This window comes from Limanda limanda, chromosome 7 (genome assembly GCF_963576545.1).
Source record: "Limanda limanda chromosome 7, fLimLim1.1, whole genome shotgun sequence".
Taxonomy (NCBI): Eukaryota; Metazoa; Chordata; class Actinopteri; order Pleuronectiformes; family Pleuronectidae; genus Limanda; species Limanda limanda.
The window spans coordinates 3,874,117-3,898,687 of record NC_083642.1 but is presented as its reverse complement, the minus strand read 5'-3'; the positions used below and the strand labels follow the sequence as shown (position 1 = coordinate 3,898,687).

General features: G+C 46.5%; 1 protein-coding gene across 2 annotated transcripts in view; it reads left to right on the top strand.

The window, feature by feature from the left end:
- The window catches only part of LOC133004741 (membrane-associated guanylate kinase, WW and PDZ domain-containing protein 1-like), a 25,115-nt gene extending 1,568 nt beyond the window's left edge, over positions 1-23,547 (top strand). Inside the window, exons 1-21 of one of the 2 annotated variants that reach the window (XM_061074245.1) lie at positions 4,186-4,284; positions 5,243-5,294; positions 5,376-5,613; positions 5,728-5,844; positions 6,116-6,235; positions 6,761-6,934; positions 7,564-7,774; positions 7,998-8,068; positions 8,476-8,643; positions 10,680-10,849; positions 10,945-11,047; positions 11,366-11,534; positions 11,809-12,445; positions 13,286-13,349; positions 13,439-13,636; positions 13,707-13,988; positions 17,734-17,928; positions 18,136-18,212; positions 18,329-18,475; positions 18,560-18,698; positions 19,923-23,547. In XM_061074245.1, coding sequence (XP_060930228.1) covers positions 5,253-5,294; positions 5,376-5,613; positions 5,728-5,844; positions 6,116-6,235; positions 6,761-6,934; positions 7,564-7,774; positions 7,998-8,068; positions 8,476-8,643; positions 10,680-10,849; positions 10,945-11,047; positions 11,366-11,534; positions 11,809-12,445; positions 13,286-13,349; positions 13,439-13,636; positions 13,707-13,988; positions 17,734-17,928; positions 18,136-18,212; positions 18,329-18,475; positions 18,560-18,698; positions 19,923-20,953 — 4,353 coding nt within the window. In that variant the 5' untranslated portion in view covers positions 4,186-4,284; positions 5,243-5,252 and the 3' untranslated portion in view covers positions 20,954-23,547. Of the gene's footprint in view, positions 1-4,185; positions 4,285-5,242; positions 5,295-5,375; positions 5,614-5,727; positions 5,845-6,115; positions 6,236-6,760; positions 6,935-7,563; positions 7,775-7,997; positions 8,069-8,475; positions 8,644-10,679; positions 10,850-10,944; positions 11,048-11,365; positions 11,535-11,808; positions 12,446-13,285; positions 13,350-13,438; positions 13,637-13,706; positions 13,989-17,733; positions 17,929-18,135; positions 18,213-18,328; positions 18,476-18,559; positions 18,699-19,922 lie in introns of those variants that run through there. The other variant, XM_061074246.1, reaches the window with a different exon arrangement.
- The last annotated feature ends 1,024 nt before the right edge of the window (positions 23,548-24,571 follow it).

The following is a 24,571-nucleotide window of genomic DNA, read 5'->3' as shown; positions in this document are numbered from 1 at the left end:
GAGGAAAGGAAGAGTAGGAGGTGAAGTGAGGTTGAGGAGGAGAGGTGAGGTGGAGGAGAGGAGAGGAAGAGGAAGAGTAGGAGGTGAGGTGAGGTTGAGGAGGAGAGGTGAGGTGGAAGAGAAAGAGGAGATAAGGTGAGGTGGAGGAAGAGAGAAAGAGGAGAGGTGAGGTGGAGGAGGAGAGAAAGAGTAGGAGGTGAGGTGAGGTTGAGGAGGAGAGGTGAGGTGGAAGAAGAAGAGGAGATAAGGTGAGGTGGAGGAAGAGAGAAAGAGGAGAGGTGAGGTGGAGGAGGAGAGGAAGAGTAGGAGGTGGTGAGGTTGGGGAGGAGAGGTGAGGTGGAAGAGGAAGAGGAGATGAGGTGAGGTGGAGGTGGAGGAGGAAAGGAAGAGAGAAAGAGGAGAGGTGAGGTGGAGTAGGAGAGGTGAGTTGGAGGAGAGGAGAGGAAGAAGAGGAGGAGAGGAAGAGGAGGAGGAGAGGTGAGTTGGAGTAGAGGAGAGGAAGAGGAGGAGGAGAGGAAGAGGAGGGGGTGAGGTGGAGACTCTGGACCCTTGCACACCTTGTGAGTTCTGGATCTGGAAGAAACTGAACATGGTTCTGTTGGTTTGCAGTGAAAACACTTTGTTGGAGAGTTTGGACTTTTGGACCAATCACAGGAAGTAGAGACAGAATTAAACAATAGAAGAAGAAACAGAGGAAGCAGCTGCAGTCTTCACCTCCGACGATAAAACCACAAAGACTTTCATTTGGTGCATTTGAACTATAGTGTGGAGTACTATAGTACTGTAGTACTGTAGTACTGTGGAGGGCTGTAGTACTGTAGTATTGTGGAGTATTGCGCCTGAAGGTGCTGATGCTGCTAGTGATACATCATGATGTTACCATGGCAACCAAATGAAGCGCTTCATTCATTTTCTCCATTCAAACAGAAAGACTGAGAACACGCCGCCGTCAGACACACGCCCGAATGGTCCTTTTAATGTTCAAGTCATGCTAACATGAACCTGCAGGTGGCGCTCACCTGCCTGAGCCTCAGGGCTGTGAACATCGTTTTCTTTTTTCATGAATCTTCAGGACGTTAACTTCAATGCATGGTCCTCGCCACCCAGCGGCCATCTTGGAAACGCCACCAGGAAGGTCCAAATAAATCGGGAGTCAAATCTGATTTCAAATTTGTCTCAAACTCACTCTGGTTTAAAAAGCTACTTCTACGTGTTTCAGTGCAGCTGCACCACTGGCCTGATGTTTCCTGTTCGGCTGGAAGAAAGCTGATGATTGGCTCATTGGTGGGAGGGGCGGGACATGTGACATACCACTGTCAGTGCTCTGTAAGATTCTGACTCTGATCTGAAGGGAAAGTTTCCAAATGTTCAGTTGGAGAAAAACTTCTGACCCAAAGAAGAAGAAGAACAACAAGAGACGGATGATAAACGACAGAGTGGAGGAAGAAAAGGTGAAGACGTCCGTTCATCTGCAGTGTAAATGATCTGTAGATGGATGGATAGATAGATGGATGGATGGATGGATGGATAGATAGATAGATAGATAGATAGATAGATAGATAGATAGATAGATAGATAGATAGATAGATAGATAGATAGATAGATAGATAGATAGATAGATAGATAGATAGATAGACAGATAGACAGATAGACAGATAGATAGATAGATAGATAGATAGATAGATAGATAGATAGATAGATAGATAGATAGATAGATAGATAGATAGATAGATAGATAGATAGATAAATAGATAGACGGGCAGATAGATAGATAGATAGATAGATAGATAGATAGATAGATAGATAGATAGATAGATAGATAGATAGATAGATAGATAGATAGATAGATAGATAGATAGATAGATAGATAGATAGATAGATAGATAGATAGATAGATAGATAGACGGGCAGATAGATAGATAGATAGATAGATAGATAGATATCTAGATAGATAGATAGATTGATAGATAGATAGATAGATAGATAGATAGATAGATAGATAGATAGATAGATAGATAGATAGATAGATAGATAGATAGATAGATAGATAGATAGATAGATAGATAGATAGATAGATAGATAGATAGACAGATAGATAGATAGACAGATAGATAGATGGACAGATAGATAGATGGACAGATAGATAGATAGATAGATAGATGGATAGTTTGTGGCTCCGGTTGTAAAATGTGAATCTGGTCCGTCAGCAGCTTCGGCCTCTGCAGTCTGACTCAGCTGATCCAGACTCTTCCTGTTGCTGCAGCTTAACTTTTTAAAGTGTGAACAGAGTGAGAGCTCTCAGTCACCTGTTAACACGTCCTTCATCAAACAAGATGGAGACCGCTCACTGACCTTTGACCCCTGGCAAACCAGGGTACCAGGAGGGTTTGACCTCTGACCTCTGACGTGCAGCAGAAACACGAGGAGAGGAAGAAGAGTTCAGAGCAGACAGCTACAGATCTGTGATGTTCAAGACTACAACTCCCAGAGGAGTCATGATGTGTTTGAGACGACACGAGCCCGGAGGTGACGCCGTTCGTCTGAAGTCGAGTCTGTGTGAAGTCGAGTCTGTCTGAAGTCGAGTCTGTCTGAAGTCAACACGTTGGTCCTCAGGGACGCATCGCTAAGAAATATGAAACGTTAAATAGAGAGGAGCTGTGTTGGCACCTTTTCTCCACCAGGGGTGCTAGTTTACTGAACAGGAGGGTTTTAAAAAGTTCAGGTGGGTTTGGTTTGCATGTGTTTGCGTCTCTTGCGCAACGTGACTCTTGTGTCATTGGGACATTATTTGTTTTTATGTCTTTCGCTGATTAAAAAGGGACAGTGTTTGAAGAGGAAGAAAAGGAGGAGGAAGAAGAGGAGGAGGAGGATGAGAGTGGAGGGCATATCAGGTCTTGATGTGACGCTGTCGGAACAAACACTTAACTCTTTTCTGACAAACATGCCGACACATGCACGAATTGTATTTACTTTATTAAATATGACCTCGATTAAAACTACAGATTTCTGCAGGTTTGAAAATATAATGTAAGAAAACAACTCAGCTACAGATGAAACACATCAGAGTGTGTTTCTACTGTGGATCTGCAGCCTCATTAGAACACTGACATGTCAGCTGACCACACACACACACATATACACACACACACACACATACACACACATCAGGATGAAAAATAGGTTACCTACAGTAACAGACAGTGAAACAGAGAATGAGGCCAGAGTGAGGCGTCTCGTCCTCACAGAGGATCTCTGAATGTGACTGACCTACATATGACCTGAGTCCACAGAGCCGAGCAGTCTTCACATCACTTCACCTTAGACGTTTTTCCCTCGAGGACCAATCAAATCGGATCATTATTCATGTTATTCAATGTTATTCAATCGTGAATAACAACGAATAGCCACCAGGGGGCGATCCAGATGTTGTGAGCTGATGTTATATCAGGCGTCAATTGTTTTCAGACATGAACTGAAGTCTGGACATGATCCTAAAATGTTCTGGAGGTTCTGGACGTGAGAACAAATGTCTGAGTCCGTGTCTCTGGACCTTCTCCTGCAGCCTCCCCCCATGTGAGGAACCAGGTGGAAGCTTCCCAGGGAGCGAGTGGGGGTGTGGACGAGCTGTGTGAACGCTGGATGTTCCCCACATGTTCCTGTTGTTGTGAATGAGTCCAACCTGGACAATCTGCTGCTGCTGCTTCACAGGACAAACACTAAGTCAGGAAATGTCCAGACAGAAGATTCTGGAGTTCATGTCTAAAATTGGCTTCGGTCTGATTCTGGTTTTCCTAATAAACCAGTATGACCCTGTTTGACCTAGTTTGACCCAGCTGGTACCGGTCCTGAGCGATGGGATCACAGACGGTCAGAGTTCAGGTCTGAAAACACATGAATGTGTCTTATCATCAGATCACTCACGTGTTCTGGGACACGTGGCCACATTCACTTTAACCTCAGGTGTGAACAAAAGATCTCAGCGCTTTGTGATCTCAAACCAGGTGTGAACAAGGCCCGAGTTAATGTGTTGTATAAACTGTGAAGGACACACACACACACACACACACATTCCTGCAAACAGAGCCCATAAAGAAACACTCCCTGAACACACGACACTTTGTACTCTGACCAGCCTTATCAGAGAGAGAGAGAGAGAGAGAGAGAGAGAGAGGTTTGGGGGAGGGAAAGTAAGTAATTGAAAAACTAATAACGAAGGGCGAGAGATATATCCTGAGAAAGAGGAGAGAGAGAAACCACCTGGATATGTCAGCTGATCACACACAGGTACCACACACTCACACAAACACACACACACACAGAAACACACACGTAGAGTGAAAGTCTTCTATCTTGACATGTAAAGCAGCAGGAAGTGACAGAGAGAAACTAGCGAGCGAGCGATTGTTACTGATTTGTTAATAGTGAGTATCAACGCATCACTTCCTGTCTCCGACTGAGAGACTCTCCACCTCTTTTCTCACCTCCTCCTCCAGCCCTCTGTTCACCTCCTTCTTCACCTCCTCACTCGCTATAACTCCTTCTTCCCCTCCTTCCTATCCTGTGTGTTTTGCGTCTCTGGGACATTGTTGTTTATTTCTTCTGATTCCCTCCACCACATATGCTCATCCATATTTTATGTACCACGTCTAGCAGGCTGTGTGTCAGAGTGTGTGTGTGTGTGTTTCGGTATATGTGTGTGTGTGTGTGTTTCGGTGTGTGTGTGTGTGTGTATGTATTTTCCCATGGGTTTGATTGTGTATAAATGAAATGGTGTCGTTGGCTGTTCTGCATGTTTTAGTGTTTGTTTGTGTGTGTGTGTGTTTGTTTGTTTACATGTGTGTGTGTGTGTGTGTGTGTGCGTGCGTGTGTGTGTTTGTGTGTGTGTGTGTGGCTCCCTGCCGTCTCACACCATCTGCTCTTCTCTGTGAGTCGATGAGTTGACGGAGGAACTGAACTGATCCCAAACTCTCAGACAACAGGAAGCAGTTCTGTTGAAACGTTTCACTGTTGCTAGGAGACGAATCAATGATTCTCTGCCCCTCTGAAATCTGATTGGACCATGAAATGCATTTTTCCTGCCATTGGTTTACAGGCGACAACGTCACAAGCTGACGCCTCACACTGCTATTTTAAATATTTAAAAATGTGTCTTAAATATCATGTTCTCTTTGTGGCAGGTGTGATCAGGTGTGATCAGCTGTTTACAGATGTAACAACTCGATGTGTCTCTTCCTCTCTGCAGCTCGGCCGTCATGTCTAGAGCGACGGTGAAGAAGCTGCACTGGCGCTCCAAGGTAAAACTCACGTTCCCCCTGCGATGTTGTCTGAAGGGGTCGTGACCTTTGACCTGAGTTCTTCCACGCTGTCGTCTCCAGGTGCAGGAGAGCTTCGTCCCTCTGGGCGGCGGCTCAGGAGAGCTGGGTCTGGCCATCGGGGGCGGGGCCGACTACGGCGAGTTCCCCTTTGTCACGGCAGCACCTGGGGGCGGGGCCACTGTGGGGGACATCATCCTAGAGATCGGGGGGACGCCTGTATTAGGGATGACCCTCGGTGATGTCAGAGGAGTCCTCAACTCCTGTCCCCATCCAATCAGAATCAAGACCGTGTCACCAGGTCAGAGGACACGTTCGTTGTATTGATGATCAGAAACAGATTCCAGGGTTTTCAGTGTCATGACATCACTGTGACATAATTTCCTGTGTGTGACATTATTTCCTGTGTGTGTAGGTTCTTCGCTCTGTAAAGACCTCAGGTTGTATCTCAGCAAGTGTTTCACTCCAGGATCCATGGACAGTCAACTACAGCAGCTGATCAGAGAGAACCTGTACCTGAGAGCTGTACCCTGTACGACACACACACACACACACACACACACACACACACACACACACAAAGCACTTAGAGGAATATAAACACTGCCTCTCTGACCTTTGATATTTAACAAGTGAAACAAAGAGAAAATCAAACATAAGTAAAAACACTGTGATCATGTGAACCTGAAACCTGCCGCCACAAATCCTCAGAAGTTTGATTACATCACAGCTCCACATGTCACACACACAACAGGAACACGTGTGTGATTCTGCTGGATGACATCACGTGTTCTCCTCTGCAGGTACGACCAGGCCGCCTCGGGAAGGGGAGATCTCGGGGGTGGACTACAACTTCGTGTCCATCGAGGAGTTTTTCTCCCTGGAGGAATCTGGAGCTCTGCTGGAGAGCGGGAAATTCAAAGGTACGAAAATCCACCGAACATCTGCTCAGTGGGATTCTGATGAGTCAGGTTTCACAGTGTGGAGATGTTTACAGTGCAGCGTAACCATGGTGACTGGTTGTGCATTTTTAACAGTGTTCAGGAGGGAAGAGGATTTTCTGTCTCTAATCCTTCAAACCTCAAAAACCTGCTTCACTCCCCCCCCACCCCCAACCCCTAATCTGCTGGGATTAATGAGACTAAAATAGAAACTGACTTCACTCACCATGTGACAGATACATTTAAATGTGTTAAAATCATATAAATATTTGACTCAGACCTTTTGATCTGAAAGGTTTCATATAGGGTAGAGATAGATCGTTGTCACGGCTACAATTGTAAACAAACGGTTATGCTTATATAGCAACCGTTAACTGGGGGGGGGGGGGGGGCTAGTGGAAGATGGTTCAAAACAGTATTTCCTTTAGATTACAGGACACAGCAACAATAATAAACAAACACTGTCACATGACTTCCTGTTTCGCTCCTGTCACCGTCCAATCTCAGGGAACTACTACGGGACGCCGCGCCCCGTCCACATCGGCCCGGAGAGTCCACCAATCACGTACCAGGAGCATCGGAACCTGCTGCGCAACTTCAGGACGAGGAGCAAGTCTCTGAGCAACCTAGAGAAAGCTGTGGAGGAGGGAGACAACAGCGAGGAGGACAGCGGCCTGTCCGGTACTTTAATCTGAAGTTACTTCAGTGTTTCTACAGTTTTCTACTTTGCATTAAAGTAACTTTTGCTCCATTACATTGCTCTGAAAAAGATACTCTGCAGAATTACATCAATTCTGACTTTTTCTTCTGCCCACAACCAATAGAAGGCCGGGTGTAGTGTTAGCACATGAAGTGTTCCCGCCCTCGTTGTCACTTTTTCCATAACGTAAAAAAACTTACTGGAGATCCTTGATTTTGCTCCGTGTTGATCAGCGATCTGCTGGACTCCTGCTCCATGAAGCTGTTGCACTTTTAACTTTAAGCACAGCAACAGGAAGCAAGTGTACAAGTAAATCTGTGGAGGACAGGAGTGCATGTACCTGGTTGAAGTAACCGCCAATAAAGCTAAAGCACCCACAAAGAGGGCGGGACAGTTTCATTTATCATCACTATTGGTTGGGGACATTTGAGAGCAGCCGTGTCACAGACGTGTCACAGAAGCAGCGTGAGGAGAAGAGCTGAAGCTGGAGCGCAAGAAACAAAACAAAAATATCTGAGAGCAAACAGTTTGAGCACAAGCAGCTTCTATTAGAGTGCGAGTGCAGGATTATGAGTGAAAACGTATGAAAAGACCTCCGACTCTTTTTCAGCAGGTTCAGCCGTAGCCCCGCCCACCACCCTACCTCTGAGCCAATCATGGGAGTCAGCGGCGGGGAGTCGGGAAGGGATGATGAACGGAGGAGTAGGAAGAGGATTGGGGAGAGGAAGAGGAAGAGGAGGAGGAGAAGGAGGAGGAGGAGGACCCCTGCCTGAAAACTGGGAGCTGGCCTTTAGTGATTCAGGGAAGGCGTACTACATCAAGTGGGTTTCAACAACGACTCATAATGATGATGATGATGATGATGATGATGATGATGATGATGATGATGATGATGATGATGATGATGATGATAATGATGATGATGCTGATGCTGATGCTGATGCTGATGATGATGATGATGATGATGATGATGATGATGATGATGATGATGATGATGATGATGATGATGATGATGATGATGATGATGATGTTTCTCTCTGTCAGTCATAAGTCAAAGACGTCCAGCTGGCTGGATCCTCGACATCACCACAAAGAAGCGACTTCCTGTACAGAGCGTAAGTTATTTTTTGATCGCTTATTTGTTATTTTTCTGTTTCCATCAGTGTTTATTGTGTTTATTGATTTATATGATTTAATTTTTTTAAATTTTTTCTTGATGCTGGTTTGAAACTTTTGTTCTGACTGTGACAGTCACCAGGGGGCAGCACAGTCTCATACACACTATGTCAACAAGCTGTTGGTTTAATGTGTTCTACTCCTCTTCTTCCTCCTCTTCTTCTTCTCCTCTCCTCCTCATCTCATCCTCATCCTCCTTCTCCTTTCCTCTCCTCTCCTCTCCTCTCCTCTCCTCCTCTCCTCTCCTCCTCTCCTCCTCTCTCCTCCTCTCCTCCTCTCCTCCTCTCCTCCTCTCTTCTCCTCTCCTCTCCTCCTCTCCTCTCCTCCTCTCCTCCTCCTGTCTCAGTCCCAGAGTTCACGGAGCAGCCCAGTCAGTTGAGGGGTTACTCCATCCACACTCGTCTCTCTAAAGGTCCTCGAGGTTTCGGCTTCAACATCGTGGGAGGAAGTCGACCTCGAGAGTTCCTGCAGGTTTACAGTGTCACACCTGGGGGTCCGCCCGCCCTCACCACAGGTACAACACTGAGCATTCAACTACTGCTTATTACCGTTTACTTACTGGTTCATTACATTTAACTACTGGTTAGTTTCTACTTTATCATTGAATAATTACAGCTTGATTATTGTTTAGTTAAATTACATCTATTATTACTTTTATATTCAATTGCTGTGAAGTTACTTTTGAATGGCTGCTGAATTATGACTTTTTATCGTCGTTAAATAGCTGATTTATTAGATTTAATTACCATTTAATCAGTGATTAACTAATTAATGCTAATACTGATAGTGTAGTAAAAATGGATGAGGGGACTTCACAGTTACCATGTGACCATGTGACCATGTGACCTATGGCGTTGACTGAATTTGAGACATTTGCTTCCTGATTTAAGTCTAAAGTCTGAAGTGTCCTATAACTGTCTTATAATGAGAAACGTCTCAGGGCAATAAATAATTTTCTCCTTTAATTTTCAACATTTTGACAAATCATCACATGTTCGTCCATCGTCCACGTTATTTAAATATCAAAGACACTTATCTGAGTGTCTGTAGTTGTTTGAGTCCTACATGACAAAGAAGAGAGATGATTGGTTAGAATTAGAGAATGAATGTCAGGGTGAGCTAATCAGAGATAAGGTAGGGGGCGGGGCCTCTGTGACCTTGAGTAAAGATGAAGATAACATGACATCCTAAGAACCAGCATCCGTGTTAGAAGGAGGTCAATTAAAGGTCATTGTTTATTTCCGATGTGAATCCGATCTGACAACGTGTTTATTACTTTGACCACGAAGACTCACGTCCTCCAACCTTAAAGAGGTTCTTACTGTAATGGAAGCTGAGGTGGAAACATTTACTCACTGTAACTGTTCAGTTTCTGTTCAGAGGATGAAATTGAGAAAAACATGCATTTACGAATTGAAACGTCTTCACGTCCTTTAGCAGCAGCTGGAAGTGAAAACGTGAAGAGCAGCTCTGAATCTTCATGTCTTCATTTCAGCCTGAGACGACTCAACAGCGTCTGCTGCACATGAGACTCACTGAAATACAGAACACACATTTTCAAACACACAGTCTCTCTCTCTGAAGGATTATGTTGTCGTTTGATTCTCAGCTCAGGGACACAATCACACACACACACACACACACACACACACACACACACATATACACATATACACACACACACACACACACACACACACACACACACTCACTCTCTTTAATCTCTCCGAAACACAGCCTCCTTTCTCTCCCACAGTCAGACCTGCTCACGTGCACACAGGGTAAATAGTCAGGAATGTAACACACACACACACACACACACACACACACACACACACACACACACACACACACACACACACACACACACACACACGTACACACACACACACACACACACACTCACACACACACACACACACACACACTCACACTGTTCATTAAATCTCCTGGGAAAGTTTCAGCTGAAAACTCACCGTCTGTGTTCAACAGCAGAGAAAGAAAAACAGACATTTTAAGTATGAATATGTCTTTAAAACATTATCAGAGTAAACATGATGAGGGTTAGAATTGTACGTGTAGATAATCATACATCCAACAAAATATTTCACAAACCTGGTCCATTATGCCTCATGATATTTATCCATGACAAACAGACAGAATCAGCTCCTGCGTTGATGTTTGTTTATCAATAAAGAAATGTAGTTGCCTGTGTTAAACACTAGGGGACGGCCTCAAAATATTATGCAGAATAACATACACCAAATAAAACCATAGAAGGTAAATAAAGATGGTGTTCCATCTTTATTTACACTTTATACTTGGTCAGCATGCAGCAGCTTAGCAGTTCTAAAGTCACTCAGCTGTTACTCACAGTTTGTCTTTCTTTTTAATCTTTTAACTTTCCAGGAGTGGTTTGTTTTTCAAGAAACTTGACTTGTGTTGTTGGAACTTGTGAGTCACCTGATCACATGGTCACATGGTCACATGGTCACATGGTGTATTGATGTATTGATGCCTGTATTGACACCTGTGAGTCGTCTCCTGCAGCCGACATCCTGGTGTTCATCAACGACAGCTGCGTGCTGGGCCGCTCTCACAAGGAGGTGGTGGAGCTGCTGAAGGCGGTGCCGATGGGTCAGAGCGTGGACGTGGTGCTGAGGAGAGGATACCCGATGCTCTACAACCCCGACGGCTGTCCCAAGCAGAGCCTGGACACGGTACGAGTCCCCGGAGGGAAACAGGATCCGTCTCAGCTGTTTTAATGTTATCACTCCTCTCACTGACCTTGTGTTCAACCTTCCGCCTCCTCCAGCAGCCGCAGACCCTCAGCGAGCCCTCCAACCCCCCCGCCCTGAGCAGAGGCCCGACACATCTCACCTACAGCTGCACGCTGGATTCCAACGGCAGCACGCCAGGTCACTCTGCCTTCCGCCTGACACTCGTGAAAGATTCAAGTTGGAAAAGCTGTAAACATGAGATGTGATCATTCGTATTGACCACGTTTTTATCCAGAACAACCAGGGCTTATGGGAAATGGAGTTTGTTAGGTTCAGTCTGGGTGTGAAACACGGGGGGGGGGGGGGGCATCGATGTGGAGGGCGTCAAAATAATTCAATTCATGACTTCACTATTGATGGGTTCAGTTATTAGTTATTGTTCACTCAGCTCAGCTCTGATCAACTGATCTGATCCATCAGTTTAATTACGTTTGTCTCCTTTACTCTCAAATCCAGCAATGGGTAAAACCCCGCCCTCCTATCCTGCTCAGCCAATGACAAATGGGCTGACAAGCCCGCCTACTCCCATTGGCTCTGATCCACCACTGGGTCCGCCTCCTCCAGACCGGACAGCAGCCAATCACAGCGACTCTGATGGCGGCTTGTCCAACGCTGGAACTCGAAGGTCAGTGTTAGCGTTAGCCGTGTGAACCACAACAGTCGAAGTTGATTAAGCATGACATCTGGATCGCCCCCTGGTGGCTTGCTGCAGCATAGGTCACAAACCCTGCCTCCTCCATGTTAGTGGATGGGACATGGACCGAACTAAAAAATCAAATCAAACTAGTAATTTTTTCTCCAAGATGTTTTTTGTCATTTATGTACAGTCATGATTGTCTGTATATACAGTCGCTGGTCGTCACTCTGAGTCTTTGATGTTTCCTGTCTCCTCCTCCCAGGTCTTCCCTGATTCGCTACAACAGCAGCACCCTCCCCACCCTCTCCTCCTCCTCCCTCCTCCACCATCAGAGCTCCAAGTCGTCAGAGAGCGACCTGTCCACGTCCACACTCCCTATCTCCTCCTCCACCCTCCCCACCATGTCCTCATCCTCCAGCACTCTGTGCAAACTCCCCCTCTCTCAGCCGGAGTCCGGCCTCCGCCAGAACTCCACCAGCCCCCCCAGCGCTAACCACCCGCCCTCCTCCTGCACACCACCGGGGGCTCCAGTGCAGCGTTCGCCAATGTCCCAGACCTCCATCGCCCTGACGCCACCCAGAGACATCCCCCCCTGTGGCTTTAACGGCTGTCCGGCCAGTCACCAGGCTCCGCCCCCTCCCTCCAGAGGAACCTCAGGGCTGGCGCTTCCTCTCGGGGCAGCGCCACCAGCGTCGGCCTCCGGGGGGCAGCTTGTCCCCGTGGCCCTGGGGCGCACTGAAGGGGGGGGGCTGGGGTTCAGTGTGACAGCGGGGGGGCAAGGGGGTCAGCTGGCAGTAGTGAGACGTGTCTGGGACCGACGGCAGTGTCCCTCTCTGCAGACAGGAGACGCCATCGTGAAGATCAACGGAGCCGACGTGCAGAGCTTCAGCTTCTCACAGGTAAAGATCATCACTCATCAGCCAATAGGAATAACACAAGCAACCAGAATGTTCAACCTGAACTTCATCAAAACTCTGTCCTCTAGTCGGGCTGTGGAGACGTCTGTCACTCTGCTGTTCTTCTTCTGTGGAATCTTTTTTTAATTTGAACAGATATGCAGGTGTTGTTGGTCATTTGGAACTTTTAGTATCAAAGTACAAGATGTTTTCAGACGTGCACTGAAGTCCGGACATGTTCCTGAAAGGTTCTGAAGGTTCTGAAGGTTCTGAGAACACAAGAGGCTACAAGTCAGTTTTCGGTACATTTCTTTGAAATTTTCCAGTAGACCCCAAGTAAAATGTCTGCGGACGGACGTGAAACTGGAAGAACACAAAGATCTCAGGATGAAGAAGAGGAGCCGAACACGTAGAAGAAGAAGACGTCCACTTGGAAACACGAGGAGATTCCAGATCTTCTGGTGATGAAGCCGACGCCGGTGTGGATGACCTGTAAACATCAACACTGATCATGTCCTGTGGGGGGGGGGTGGAACTGACAGAGAGCTCGAGGACACATCATGTCCACCTATGGAAACGTACCTCTTTTTAAGGTGGAGTTGCCCTCTGCTGGTCATTAAAGAGAATACACTCCCACATTGGCTTCACTTTGTGGACACAGAGTCTTGGAGCCATTTTTATAAACATTAATTGTGCGTCGTCAGCGCCCCCTGCAGGCTGTAGATGGAGAGCGGAGGATTACTGAGCTCCTTGCTCATACATCAGATTCATGGGAAAGCGTCTGGGTCACATGACGCCATTAAAACATGTTGAGTAATAACACAAGTTCACTTCCTCCCTCAGGTGCAGAGAATCCTGCAGGAACACACCAAGCAGGGGGAGGTGGTGCTGCTGGTCTACAGAGGAGGTAAGACTCAACCAACCCCCCCCCCCCCCCAATCATGAGTGGTGTCACTGCAGCTTCTAACTAACTATTCATAACCTCCGCCTCCCCAGGTCCCGCCTCCTCTCCAGTCGTCACCCCAAACCTCTACAAGCCCTTCCCCCCCCCTCACGGCCTCACCCCCACCTCTTCAGCTGAATTGCCTTCCCCGTCCACGGGTGCCTTGATGGGGGGGGTCCCCCCCCTCAGCCAGGCTGGCGTGGTCCTCGAGGGTCCCCCGGAGGGTCTACCAGCCCCAGGGACACACCAAGGTAACTGCAGCACGGCAGGTGATTCATCCTCATGATCATCGACTCAGTCTGACTCCTCCTTCTTTTCCAGGTGCTCCTCCTTCCCAGACGCCAAACGGACCCACGGCCTCGGCCCTCATCCAGAGCACCAGTTTCCTGGACTCGGTTCCGGTGACACTGAACTTGGAACCACGTGATTTGCCGGGAGTCCAGGAGAGCGCCGGCGGGCCTCCTCCCAACAGAGGGGGAGGAGCTTTGGGAGCAATCGCCAAGGACGGGAGGGCGGGGGTAAAGACGACGGAGGTGGAGCTGAGGAGGGGCCCGAGCGAAGGCTTCGGATTTGTCATCGCCTCTCAGGAAGTGACCAACGGGGGTGAGTCGTGGAGAATCCTTCAGAAACCTCAGCTGTGTTTAACAGACACTGCAGCCAGCAGGGGGCGCTAGCAGCAGCCTCTTAGTGTCGAGCTCTGCAGCATCTGAGCTCCAGTTTGTTCTTTATTATTCAAGAGGAAGAAATGAGGTGAACGAAAGTTCAGCTGAGCACACACACACACAGACACACACACACACACGTCTCTCTATAGATGTGAGGACACTCAATGACCAGTAACCTTCACGTTAACCAACACAACTAAATGAATAACCCTCAAACTGCCTTTTCAACTTGTTGAGGACCAGACAATGAATTTATTGAACCCAAATTGGTCCTGATAACTACAGATAGACGTGCGCGCACACACACACACACACACACACACACACGTGTTCGCTTCAGGCCCCTCCCACCACTATCTGCTATGTTCTAGCCACACCCCCTCTCCCAGCTGTCTCTCCCTGTCTAAACTCAGTCTGCACTCGTCCACAATCAGCCTCATAGAGAGAGAGAGAGAGAGAGAGCGAGAGAGAGAGAGAGAGAGAGAGAGAGAGAGAGAGAGAGAGAGAGAGAGAGAGAGAGAGAGAGAGAGAGGAGGTACAGCTGCTCTTTGTGTTTTCTGTCTGGACGTTCATCATGTTGGAGCGACTGCAGTCTGTTCTGAAAACTGTCAAGGACTCTAAACGTAAGTGTGTGTGTGTGTGTGTGTGTGTGTGTGTGTGTGTGTGTGTGTGTCTGTGTGTGTGTGTGTCTGTGTGTGTGTGTGTCTGTGTGTGTGTGTGCGCAAGATACAGAGAGCCGACTGTCCATGTGGAGAGTTGTCGGTGTGTATAGCTATAGACTGTTTATAAAAATGTTCGTAGAGAAAGTGAAGCCATCGCAGAATTGCTTGAAACCTGTATTGTGTGTTCTGACCAGCAGGGGGCGACTCCACTGGTAGTTTCTATAGAAAGTGACTCTACTTCTCACTTTATAACAGTATCATTATATCAGTAAACATTCAGGAGTTTCTGTCTCAGTCTCTAGTTTCAAGTCTTCTTCAAACAGCTGATGTTCATTTAGTGAGTTATGATCATTTAGAGTCAAACAGACCATAAAGCACCGGATGTATGGGGGGGGTGATACCACAGTTTGATTGACAGCTAGTACCGTCCAATCTGTGGAGGGGGCAGGTGTAGGTGGGCGTATCCTCAAGCTCTCAGTCAGGCTCCACCCACTGCTCCTCCAAATATGGTTACGTCTGGTTTCAAGTGGCACCTGAATGTTAGGTCCTCGTTACTCTAATGATCTATTTACTGTTGAAGATCTAATGTTGTCCAATGCTAAGACAGTCAGTTGATTTATTAGTTGATCAGCTGATGGATTCAGATAATATGTAACTTGTCTCTTCTACGTTTGGTTCGGACATTAAATCTAAACCTAAATATCATGTGTGAAGGTTCCTCGAGTTTCATCTGGCCCAAAGAAACACCTGGAAAGTTCCATGTCCACTTTCAGATGAGCTTCCTTCCCATCTTCTCTGCTCTCAAGTTTCTTCCTCCCGTCTTTCATCGTCCTCCTCATTGTCCTCCTCCTCCTCCTCCTCCTTGTCCTCCTCCTCCTCCTCCTCCTCCTCCTCCTCCTCCTCCTCCTCCTCCTCCTCCTCCTCCTCCTCCTCCTCCTCCTCCTCCTCCTCCTCCTCCTCCTCAGTTGTTATCAGCTCTCAGGAATGTCGGACATATTTTCACCTCATTGAACCTGACTGCAGTTATGACTGTGTGTGTGTGTGTGTGTGATTGCGCGTGCGTGTGTGTGTGTGTGTGTGTGTGTGTGTGTGTGTGTGTGTGTGTTCAGTACCAGCTTGTGGATTTACATTTCAGTCTCAGAACTACAGACACAGCTGCTGAGGATTAAAGGAGTATTTCATCAGAGTTATGTTCTATTAATTAATCTCATAAACATGTGTTTGATATCGTGGATCTATAATAAATATATCTATTTTTTATCATGCTAAAGTTTAGTATGTGGTCATGTGTCACATGCTCAGGTCTCATTCCATATTGTGAACGAGTTGTTGGATGTGTTCGTGCTTTGAGGAGAGAACATCTGGTTTCATCACAACACTGAAGCAGCTGCTCACTGCAGTTTCTTAACAAACAGGAGGAAGTGGTGCATCATGGGGACTATTCTCAGCCGTGGATTAATCCACATTTGCTGCTCTGCTTAACGAAGTTAAATCTGTGGCTCAGATGAATAAGAAATATCGTCACAGTTCATGTCAGCAGGAGACGCTCGGTGCTGCTGAGGCTTCACACGAGAAGAGATAAAAACAGTCTGAAGGACAAACAGCTGCAGAACCTTCACTGATAAATAATCACTGAGTAAACATCTAATGTTTGGAATCAGTGCTTTTCTCTGTTTCTACTTTCTGCCACAGGCGAAGCTTTAAATTATGAATCTGTGAATTATCCTTCGGTTTAATATTTATTACGGTTATTTTTCACTTTGTGAGTCAGAGAAAACTAAAACAACCTCGACGCACTCAAAGCAGATTATACTTCAACAAACAAACCTTTTTTTCAGAAGTTCAGAAGAAACATTTTAAATTCAGAAATTTGACACAGAGGCCTGAGTGGTCCCGGGCCCCTGGTGGTCCCGGTGGTCCTGGGCCCCTGGTGGTCCTGGTGGTCCTGGTGGTCCTGATGTTACTGTTTATCCTTGATTGAAAGTCACAGATTGATTTCAACCATCTCAAACTAAGATTCGTTCAGTTCTCGTTCTCATCAGGAGGAGAACACAGACTCAGATATTCTTCACCAGGAGAAACTCTTTGTAGCAGGAGGCTCCTAACGTGAAGTTTACAGATCATCTAAACATCTCTTGTTCTGGAAGACTACAGAGAAAGAGTCGGACGTTTACTCTCTGGTGTAAAAACTGTTTCATTTGCTCCGAGTTCTTTTTGTGTGTTTGACCTAAAACTAATATTGACACATGACAGATGATCTGCAGCCTCTCCACATGTAACTGCTCCCAAAGGTCAGGAGCCAGTACCCAGCAGAACCTGGTACTTTGCTCTCTGGAGGTGGAACTCCCATCTTCTCTCCAACTGCTGTGTGTGTGTGTGTGTGTGTGTGTGTGTGTGTGTGTGTGTGTGTTTGTGTGTGTGTGTGTGTGGCTGTGTGTGTGTTTGTACTTGTCTTTCTGTAGTTATGAGGGCCAGTTTTGTATAAATACCATAACTGTGAGGTCATTTTGACCGATTCTCACAAACTCAAATGGTTGTTTGAGAGTTAAGACTTGGCTTTAGTGTTAGAATCAGCTCTTTACTTATCTTACACACTCAGCCTCCCTTCACTGTGTGTGTGTGTGTGTGTGTGTGTGTGTGTGTGTGCGTGTGCGTGTGCGTGTGTATGTTTTTGTGTGCTTGTGTGTGCTTGTATTTTGTAAGAACCAGCTGTTTTTGTTTCTGAGTTCAACATGTTCCAAACTGAATCTCTTAAATCAGGAGGTTGTTGTTTAATGCAGAGATACAGTGAGGTCACATGACATCAGTGTCACAAAGGTCGAGGCTGCGGAGCCATCCGAGCGTGAAACAGAACTTTTACATGTGTGATGTAACTGATGATGTAACGTGACACTTTACATGTGACTGGAGGAGCCTGGGGTCTCCTCATGTCGACACATCAACAAACATCAGCATCTTGTCTCTGTACCAAACGTTGCCATGGTTACAGGATGTCTGACCATGTGACCCCCCTCCCCGTAGCCCCCAACCTGATGTCTCACCGCTTCGTGACGGTGCGTCGTGGCAGCCCGGCGGCACGCAGCGGGCAGATTCAGCCCGGAGATCAGCTGGAGGCGGTGGAGACTCGACCGGTCGCTGGTCTGCAGCATCGAGACCTGGCTCAGATCCTGAGGAGAGCGGGAAACACGCTGAGGCTGAGCATCACGCCACGGCACCGTGTGTGACACACACACACACACACACACACACACACACACACACACACACACACACACACACACACACACACACACACACACTAACACACACACTAACACACTAGTCAAACTGTTACTGCACATGTGATCACACTTGACCGTTATTGCACCAAAACAGTCACATGACACAGGCAGCGGGTGTAACTCCTCCTCCTCTCCTCCTCAGAGTCGTCCCCTCCGTCAGAGGGCGCAAACTTGGACATTGACGGACGACTTATAAAAGGATCCAGAGGGAGGTCAAAGGTCAGTCTCACAGTACAAGCGTAGTAGTATGCACGTGCATTACTGCAGTATCAGTAGTACTCAGAGTATCAGTACTCGTAGTACCAGTACTCGTCACCTCTGTCTCTGTCCCTCAGGATGCGTCTCAGTTCTACAGCGTGGATCTGGAACGAGGTCCAACAGGATTCGGTTTCTCTCTGAGGGGGGGCAGTGAGTACAACATGGGACTGTATGTACTGGGACTGATGGAGGGGGGGCCGGCCCAGCGCAGCAACAAGATACAGGTATATAAAGACAATCAGTGGCTGTATATAAAGACCATCAGTGACTATAGATACAGAGGATCAGTGTCTACCTCCTGTCTGCAGGTGTCTGATCAGCTGGTGGAGATAAACGGCGACAGCACCTCAGGGATGACTCACAGTCAGGCCGTGGAGCAGATCAGACGAGGAGGACATCGGATTCATCTCATCCTGAAGAAAGGAAACGGATACGTTCCCGATTACGGTGAGAAGTTAAAGAGACGTCAGAGGAATCAGGAGTTTGTGTACGACTCTGACTTTACTTTGTGTTTCTACTTTCTTGTTTTCTTCTTCCTGTCCTCCTGTTCTTCCTCCGCCTCTTCATCTTTCTTCTCTTTTTATCTTTCTTCTCCTCCTCCTCCGCCTCTTCATCTTTCTCCTCCTTATCTTTCTTCTCCTCCTCTTCCTCATCTTCCTCCTCTTCCTTCTCTGCCTCCTCTTTCTCCTCTTCCTCCTCTTCCTCCTCTTCCTCCTCTTCCTCCTCCTCCTCTGCCTCTTCATCTTTCTTCTCCTCCTCTTCCTCCTCTTCCTCCTCTGCCTCCTCTTCCTCCTCTTCCTCCTCCTCCTCCTCCTCCTCCTCCTCCTCCTCCTCCTCCATCTCCTCCTACTCCTCCTCCTCCTCCTTCTCCTCCTACTCCTCCTCCTCCTCCTCCTCCTCCTCCTCCTCCTCCTCCTCCTCCTCCTCCTCAGTGGAGCTGTCCAGTCTCTCTCTCTGTATGACAAACTCTAAACAGGGTGAACCCTGCTTCTACGTGATTGGACGCACTGAAAACTCGCGGTTGGTAACGGACCGTTCTCTTTACTTTCACTTCGTCTTACTGTCATCCCTTCATCTTCATCTTCCTCATCTTGTCATCAGCAGATTTTAGCTGATGGAATTCGTCATTTCCTCGTTTATAACAATGTTGAATGTGTTTAGAACATTAGCTCATGAGTCACATGTTAATATACATGTTCATATTACATCATAACATTATTATTCAGTTAACATTCATATTATACATTCATATGTTAGTAAATGATGAAATGTATAATATGTTATTATATATCAACGTGTATTATAATACAAGTTGAAATTATAATCGTGTGGAAGATAAATGTTTTTTTATGAAGAAATTGTTAAATTTCTGTAACTGATGTGATATTGATTATAGGTTAGTTTTCCATGTTGTTTGAATTCAGGTTATTAAATATTAATTTGTAATTAACACGTTAATGATGTTGACAGGTTAGTATCAGTAGTTATTTATGTCTGGAATCAAACCTCGTTCATTCACATTAACATGTTTCCATCAGCAGAATACACACATTTACTGAGGGTCCTTGAATGCACCATCACACTGAGCTGGACTCTGTAGCTTCTCTCACAGCGTCGCCTGGTGGACGTCAAAGGAACTGCAGTTAATTTCTGTCTCTTTCTGTTTGTCAGGCCCTGATGAAGGAGCCCCCTCCCCCTCCTCCTTCTCCTCACCCACAGAGGAGCAGGATGTAGATACGATAACCATGACAACCGCCTCCCTCAGCCAGCAGAGGGGAGGAGCAGGTGTTACAGGAGGAGGAGACGGAGGAGGAGAGAGGAGGAGGAAGAGGAGCGAGGGAGAAACCAAACGAAGAACAGGAGGAGGAGGAGGAGGGTTAGGGCCTCCTGATCTGGACCTGGACCTGGTTGAAGAGGCGGCACGTGTGGAGGAGAGGAACAAGAAAGAGGAGGAGGAGGAGAGAGAGGAGAGGAGGAGAAAGAGGGAAGAACTGGAGGAGAGGAGGAGAAAGAGGGAGAGAGAGGAGGAGATGAGGAGAAGAAAGGAGGAAGAGATGAAGAGAAGGAGGGACGAAGAGGAGGGGAGGAGGAGGAGAAAGAGGGAGGAAGAGGAGGAGATCAGGAGAAGGAGGGAGGAAGAGATGAGGAGGAAGAGGGAGGTAGAGGAGGAGATGATTAGAAGGAGAAGCAGTCAGACTGTCAGGCAGAAGAAGCGAGACGACCAGAGGGAGCAGGGGAGGCAGAGCTTACCCAGGGACAGAGCTCAGTACCTGACCTCGTGGCCGCCAGAGGGGGGGGTGGAGGTGATGAGGTCTGGAGAAGGAGCGAGGGAGAGGAAGAGGAGGGAGAGAGAGGAGGAGGACAGGGAGGAGAAAGATGAGAGCATCACCCGCCATGCAAAGCATTCTGGGAGCTCAGGTGCAGCTCAACGAGCGTCGTTCTCCTTTCTCATGCCGATGGACGAGTTCCAGCGTCGTTCTGACAGCGAATCAGCAGGCAGCTTCTCAGAGGTCAGCCAATCAGCAGCCAGCATCGCCACGGCGGGATGGAGGGAGCATTCTGACTGGACGAGAGACGAGTTGTCGTGGCAACAGGGCGACACCCCGGGCCCCTGGCTGAAGCCCAGCCCCAAAAAACTCACACAGGTTCTGACTGGCAGTCGGCTCAGGAGGCGGGAACTAGTGGACGGGCTGTCTCTCTGATTGGCCAGCAGGGAAGACAAGCTCTTTTCTTCTCTTTTTTTTATTGGCTACTTATAAGGGCTTTGTTTGATTGGCATGCTGAGCGAAACCCCACCTCTTCCTGCGTCCTATTGGATGATAACAGACAACTCTAAATCTGATTGGAAGATGAGATCAGGACTTTCTTTCCCATTGGCTCGGTGGGTTTTGAGGCTTCCGATTGGCCAGTGACACGGCGGCAGTTTGACTTTACCCATCATCCCTCAGGGCGTCCTGAGACCTGCGATCAGCTCTCTTTGGGATTCACTCAGACCTTTTGGCATCATGAAGCCGGTACATCACCATGGTAACTGAGGTAGATTGCCACGGTAACAGAGTCATCGTTTCTACGGTGTCCTGACGGGGACAAAAACACTGAGTCTCTGATGAAGTGAAGAGACGTTCAAATAAGAAAAAATCAGATTAATAGAAAAACTCAAAATGTATGCAAAGAAGTTTGATAGATTTTGACTTTTTTAGTTGAGACACTTCAGGTAAAAACACGTCAGAGACAAATATTTAACGTTGGTAATGATCTGGAGACGTTTGATGTTGAATCAGTTTAAATTCACCTGAAGAGATGAAAGTTACAGAAACTGACGTGATGACATCATCACCTGACACCTCCACACGGCCCCACCTCTCAAGACTGACCACGTCCTAAGAGGCGAAGAAGCTTAGACTCCGCCCCATCTCTCACCTGCACACAGCCGACCAATCACAGTCATCTTCTGTGGTGTTTAATGTTTATCACCGTCCTGGTTCTCATGAGGATCAGTGAGATGCCAAAAGAGACAGACTGAGCTGAACAGGCTCCTGGTGCACTCATCTGCATCATCATCATCATCTTCATCATCATCCTCATCTTCGTCAGTCTAACTTTTAAATCGTATGCAAACACCTGAACCTGTGGGTCTCGTTGTCTTGGAGATCAAACAGCTGATTCTGATCTGAGCATGTGAAAATCACTGGAATGATTTTTTTATTTTTATAAAGTTCAACATGTAAAGACTCAATACTATTATTATTATTATTATTATTATTAGAGATGAAATAGAACAGAGTTGCTCTGATTTGCCTGCTTGCTTGTAAAATAGAAGAAACCTTTATTGTAATGATGTAACAGAGCCATACACACACACACACACACAAACACACAGATGTCAGGTCCAGCTGCGGTCCTGTTGGCTTTTAATAAACATAACATCGCCATGGCAACACGGTCATCAGGACGGGTGACCTGTTTCTCTAGCAACAGCCACGGTGGAGGAGGAGGACATCTCCAACATGGCCGACGACCTGCAGCTCTGGATCATAACAAGTGCCTCATTTTGTTTTTTTGGCCTTCATCATATAAAGTGTCACCCTACCCCCCCCCCCATCCCCGTGTCCTCACTGGTTTTATATCTGAGACGATTCGTCTTCGTCATGTCTTGTGGACGCGTCCCCGTTTCTGCTTCAGCTCAAGATTATTCTCATCATTATATTTATTCCTCATTTTCTCAACTGATTCACGTTTGAGACTAAATCTTCCTTTTTTTTAATCTCTTTGCTGCAGCTGATGAATCTGTTCAACTTCAGCAGCTGAATCAATAATAATAAATAAAAAAATCAATCATTAGTTTTAGTATTTTGAATGAGAGACACATGAAGTCACCGTCACATCCTGTTGACGCGTCTTTTCTCTGTTCATCAGATTTGTCTGGAGCTGATTCTCTTCTTTGATCTGAAGAAAAATTCTGTTTCCAACGATTTTTGTTTCGGACGAAAAAACCTCATTGACCAGTTTCTTCTCTGTTTCTGTTTTCAGATTTAAAACACACATTGTTCTCCTCTTCATTCAGCAGACTTTTATTCTGAAGGTTTTATCCTGTATCATTCATAAGTTGTGTCGTCTTCTTCGTAAAGCTTGATTATTTTTGTGTAAACATCTGACTTTGTGTTCTCTCCACTTGATTATCTCACTGAAGCCCAATGAATCCTGGGATATGTGGTCCTGAGCAGGACGTGACCTCACACATCTGAAGGATCCTTAGAAACTGGACCAGTTGATTCTGAATGAGACGCAGCTTCAGATTCTGATTCATGAAGAGATAAAAACATAAAATGTTGTTTTATCAGATTTAATTTGTCTCATTAACGTCTCATTCTCATATTTAAAAGTTTAATGATCGATGTCAAACTGAGAAGTTTCATGTTTCAATTTTCACTTTGAATACAAAGTTGTTCACTTCCTGTTCACTGTGACGCTTCATTAACACAGATGCATGAACCTGTTCCCATGGTAACTGGAGTCATGTGACAGACTCTGGTTGTGTTGTTATGTCAAATGTTCATTTTCTAAATAATTATCTTCGATCAATGCGTCTTTTTATTAATCACACACACACACATGTCTTCTTCCTCTGCTGCTGGTGTCCCTGTGTCTGTCTGTCCCTATCTGTCTGTCTTCCCCTGTCTGTCCTCACCTGTCTGTCTTCACCTGTCTGTCCTGACCTGCTTGTCTTCACCTGTCTGTCTCTGAGCCTGTTTGTCATGAAACGATGTAATAAGATTAAATCAGAGGAAAATGTTAATGCATGTAAACTTTCAATTTTTTAAATAATTTAATAAGAAGCTTTGAATTAAACTCACTGGGTTTTCTACCTCCAGCTGCACTGAATATTGAATATAATATACACTGAAACTTTACAAGGAATAAAACAACCTAAATGACTTTTTACAGTAAATAAATATTGAAACACAGTGAAGCTGCAGGAACAAACAAGTTCATGTGTTTGGTTTTCATCACTGAGTCGATACACACATCAGACTGTAATGACAACAATCAGTCAGCAGGGGGCGTCTTCACCTACGAGCTGTAAAAACTGATGTGTCTTTACACACTCACCTGGTTCGTGTTCAGGATGTGACGTTTCCTGTTATTCATGTAAACACAGCAGGTCTGATCATGTGACTGAAGCTGTGAACCAGAGTGATGATGATGATGAGACCCTGTAGACCCCTGAGGACTTTACCATTACAGTTGCTCAGACTGTGTCCCCAGGCCCGAGAGGTCAGGGGACTGTTAATAGTTTTCGTAAAACTATCACAGAGGGGCGTCTTTTTCCATCTGGGGCTTGTCCTCGTTCCTCAGTGGTCGCGATGAGGGACATTTAGACGTCTGAGTCCAGGGGCCCGTTGTCTCAGATCCAGATTTGTGCTTCGCTGTTTGTGGTGTGGATGAGTTCAAGCTGAAATGTCAGTTGAAAATGTTTGCACTATACCAACCGTTTACTGTGTGTGTGTGTGTGTGCGTGTGCGTGTGTGTGTGTGTGTTTGTGTGTGTGAGTGTGTGTGGTCAGCTCTAACGACTGAGCGGATGCCCTCGTGTGTACGTTCGGTTCATGTGTGTGTTGTGGTTGTTAATCTCCTACATGGCAGACAGAGAGAGAGAGAGAGGGTGGTAGAGAGAGGGAGACAGACTCTGGCCACTAACCGTCTCCTGTTCATCTCCCTTTTCCTTTCTTGTCTTTTTTCTCTGGGTCCGGAAAACCAAAGACCTCCTGCATTGCACAACATCGGCCTCCAGCAGGCGCCTGCAGGGCCTGAGGTGGGGGG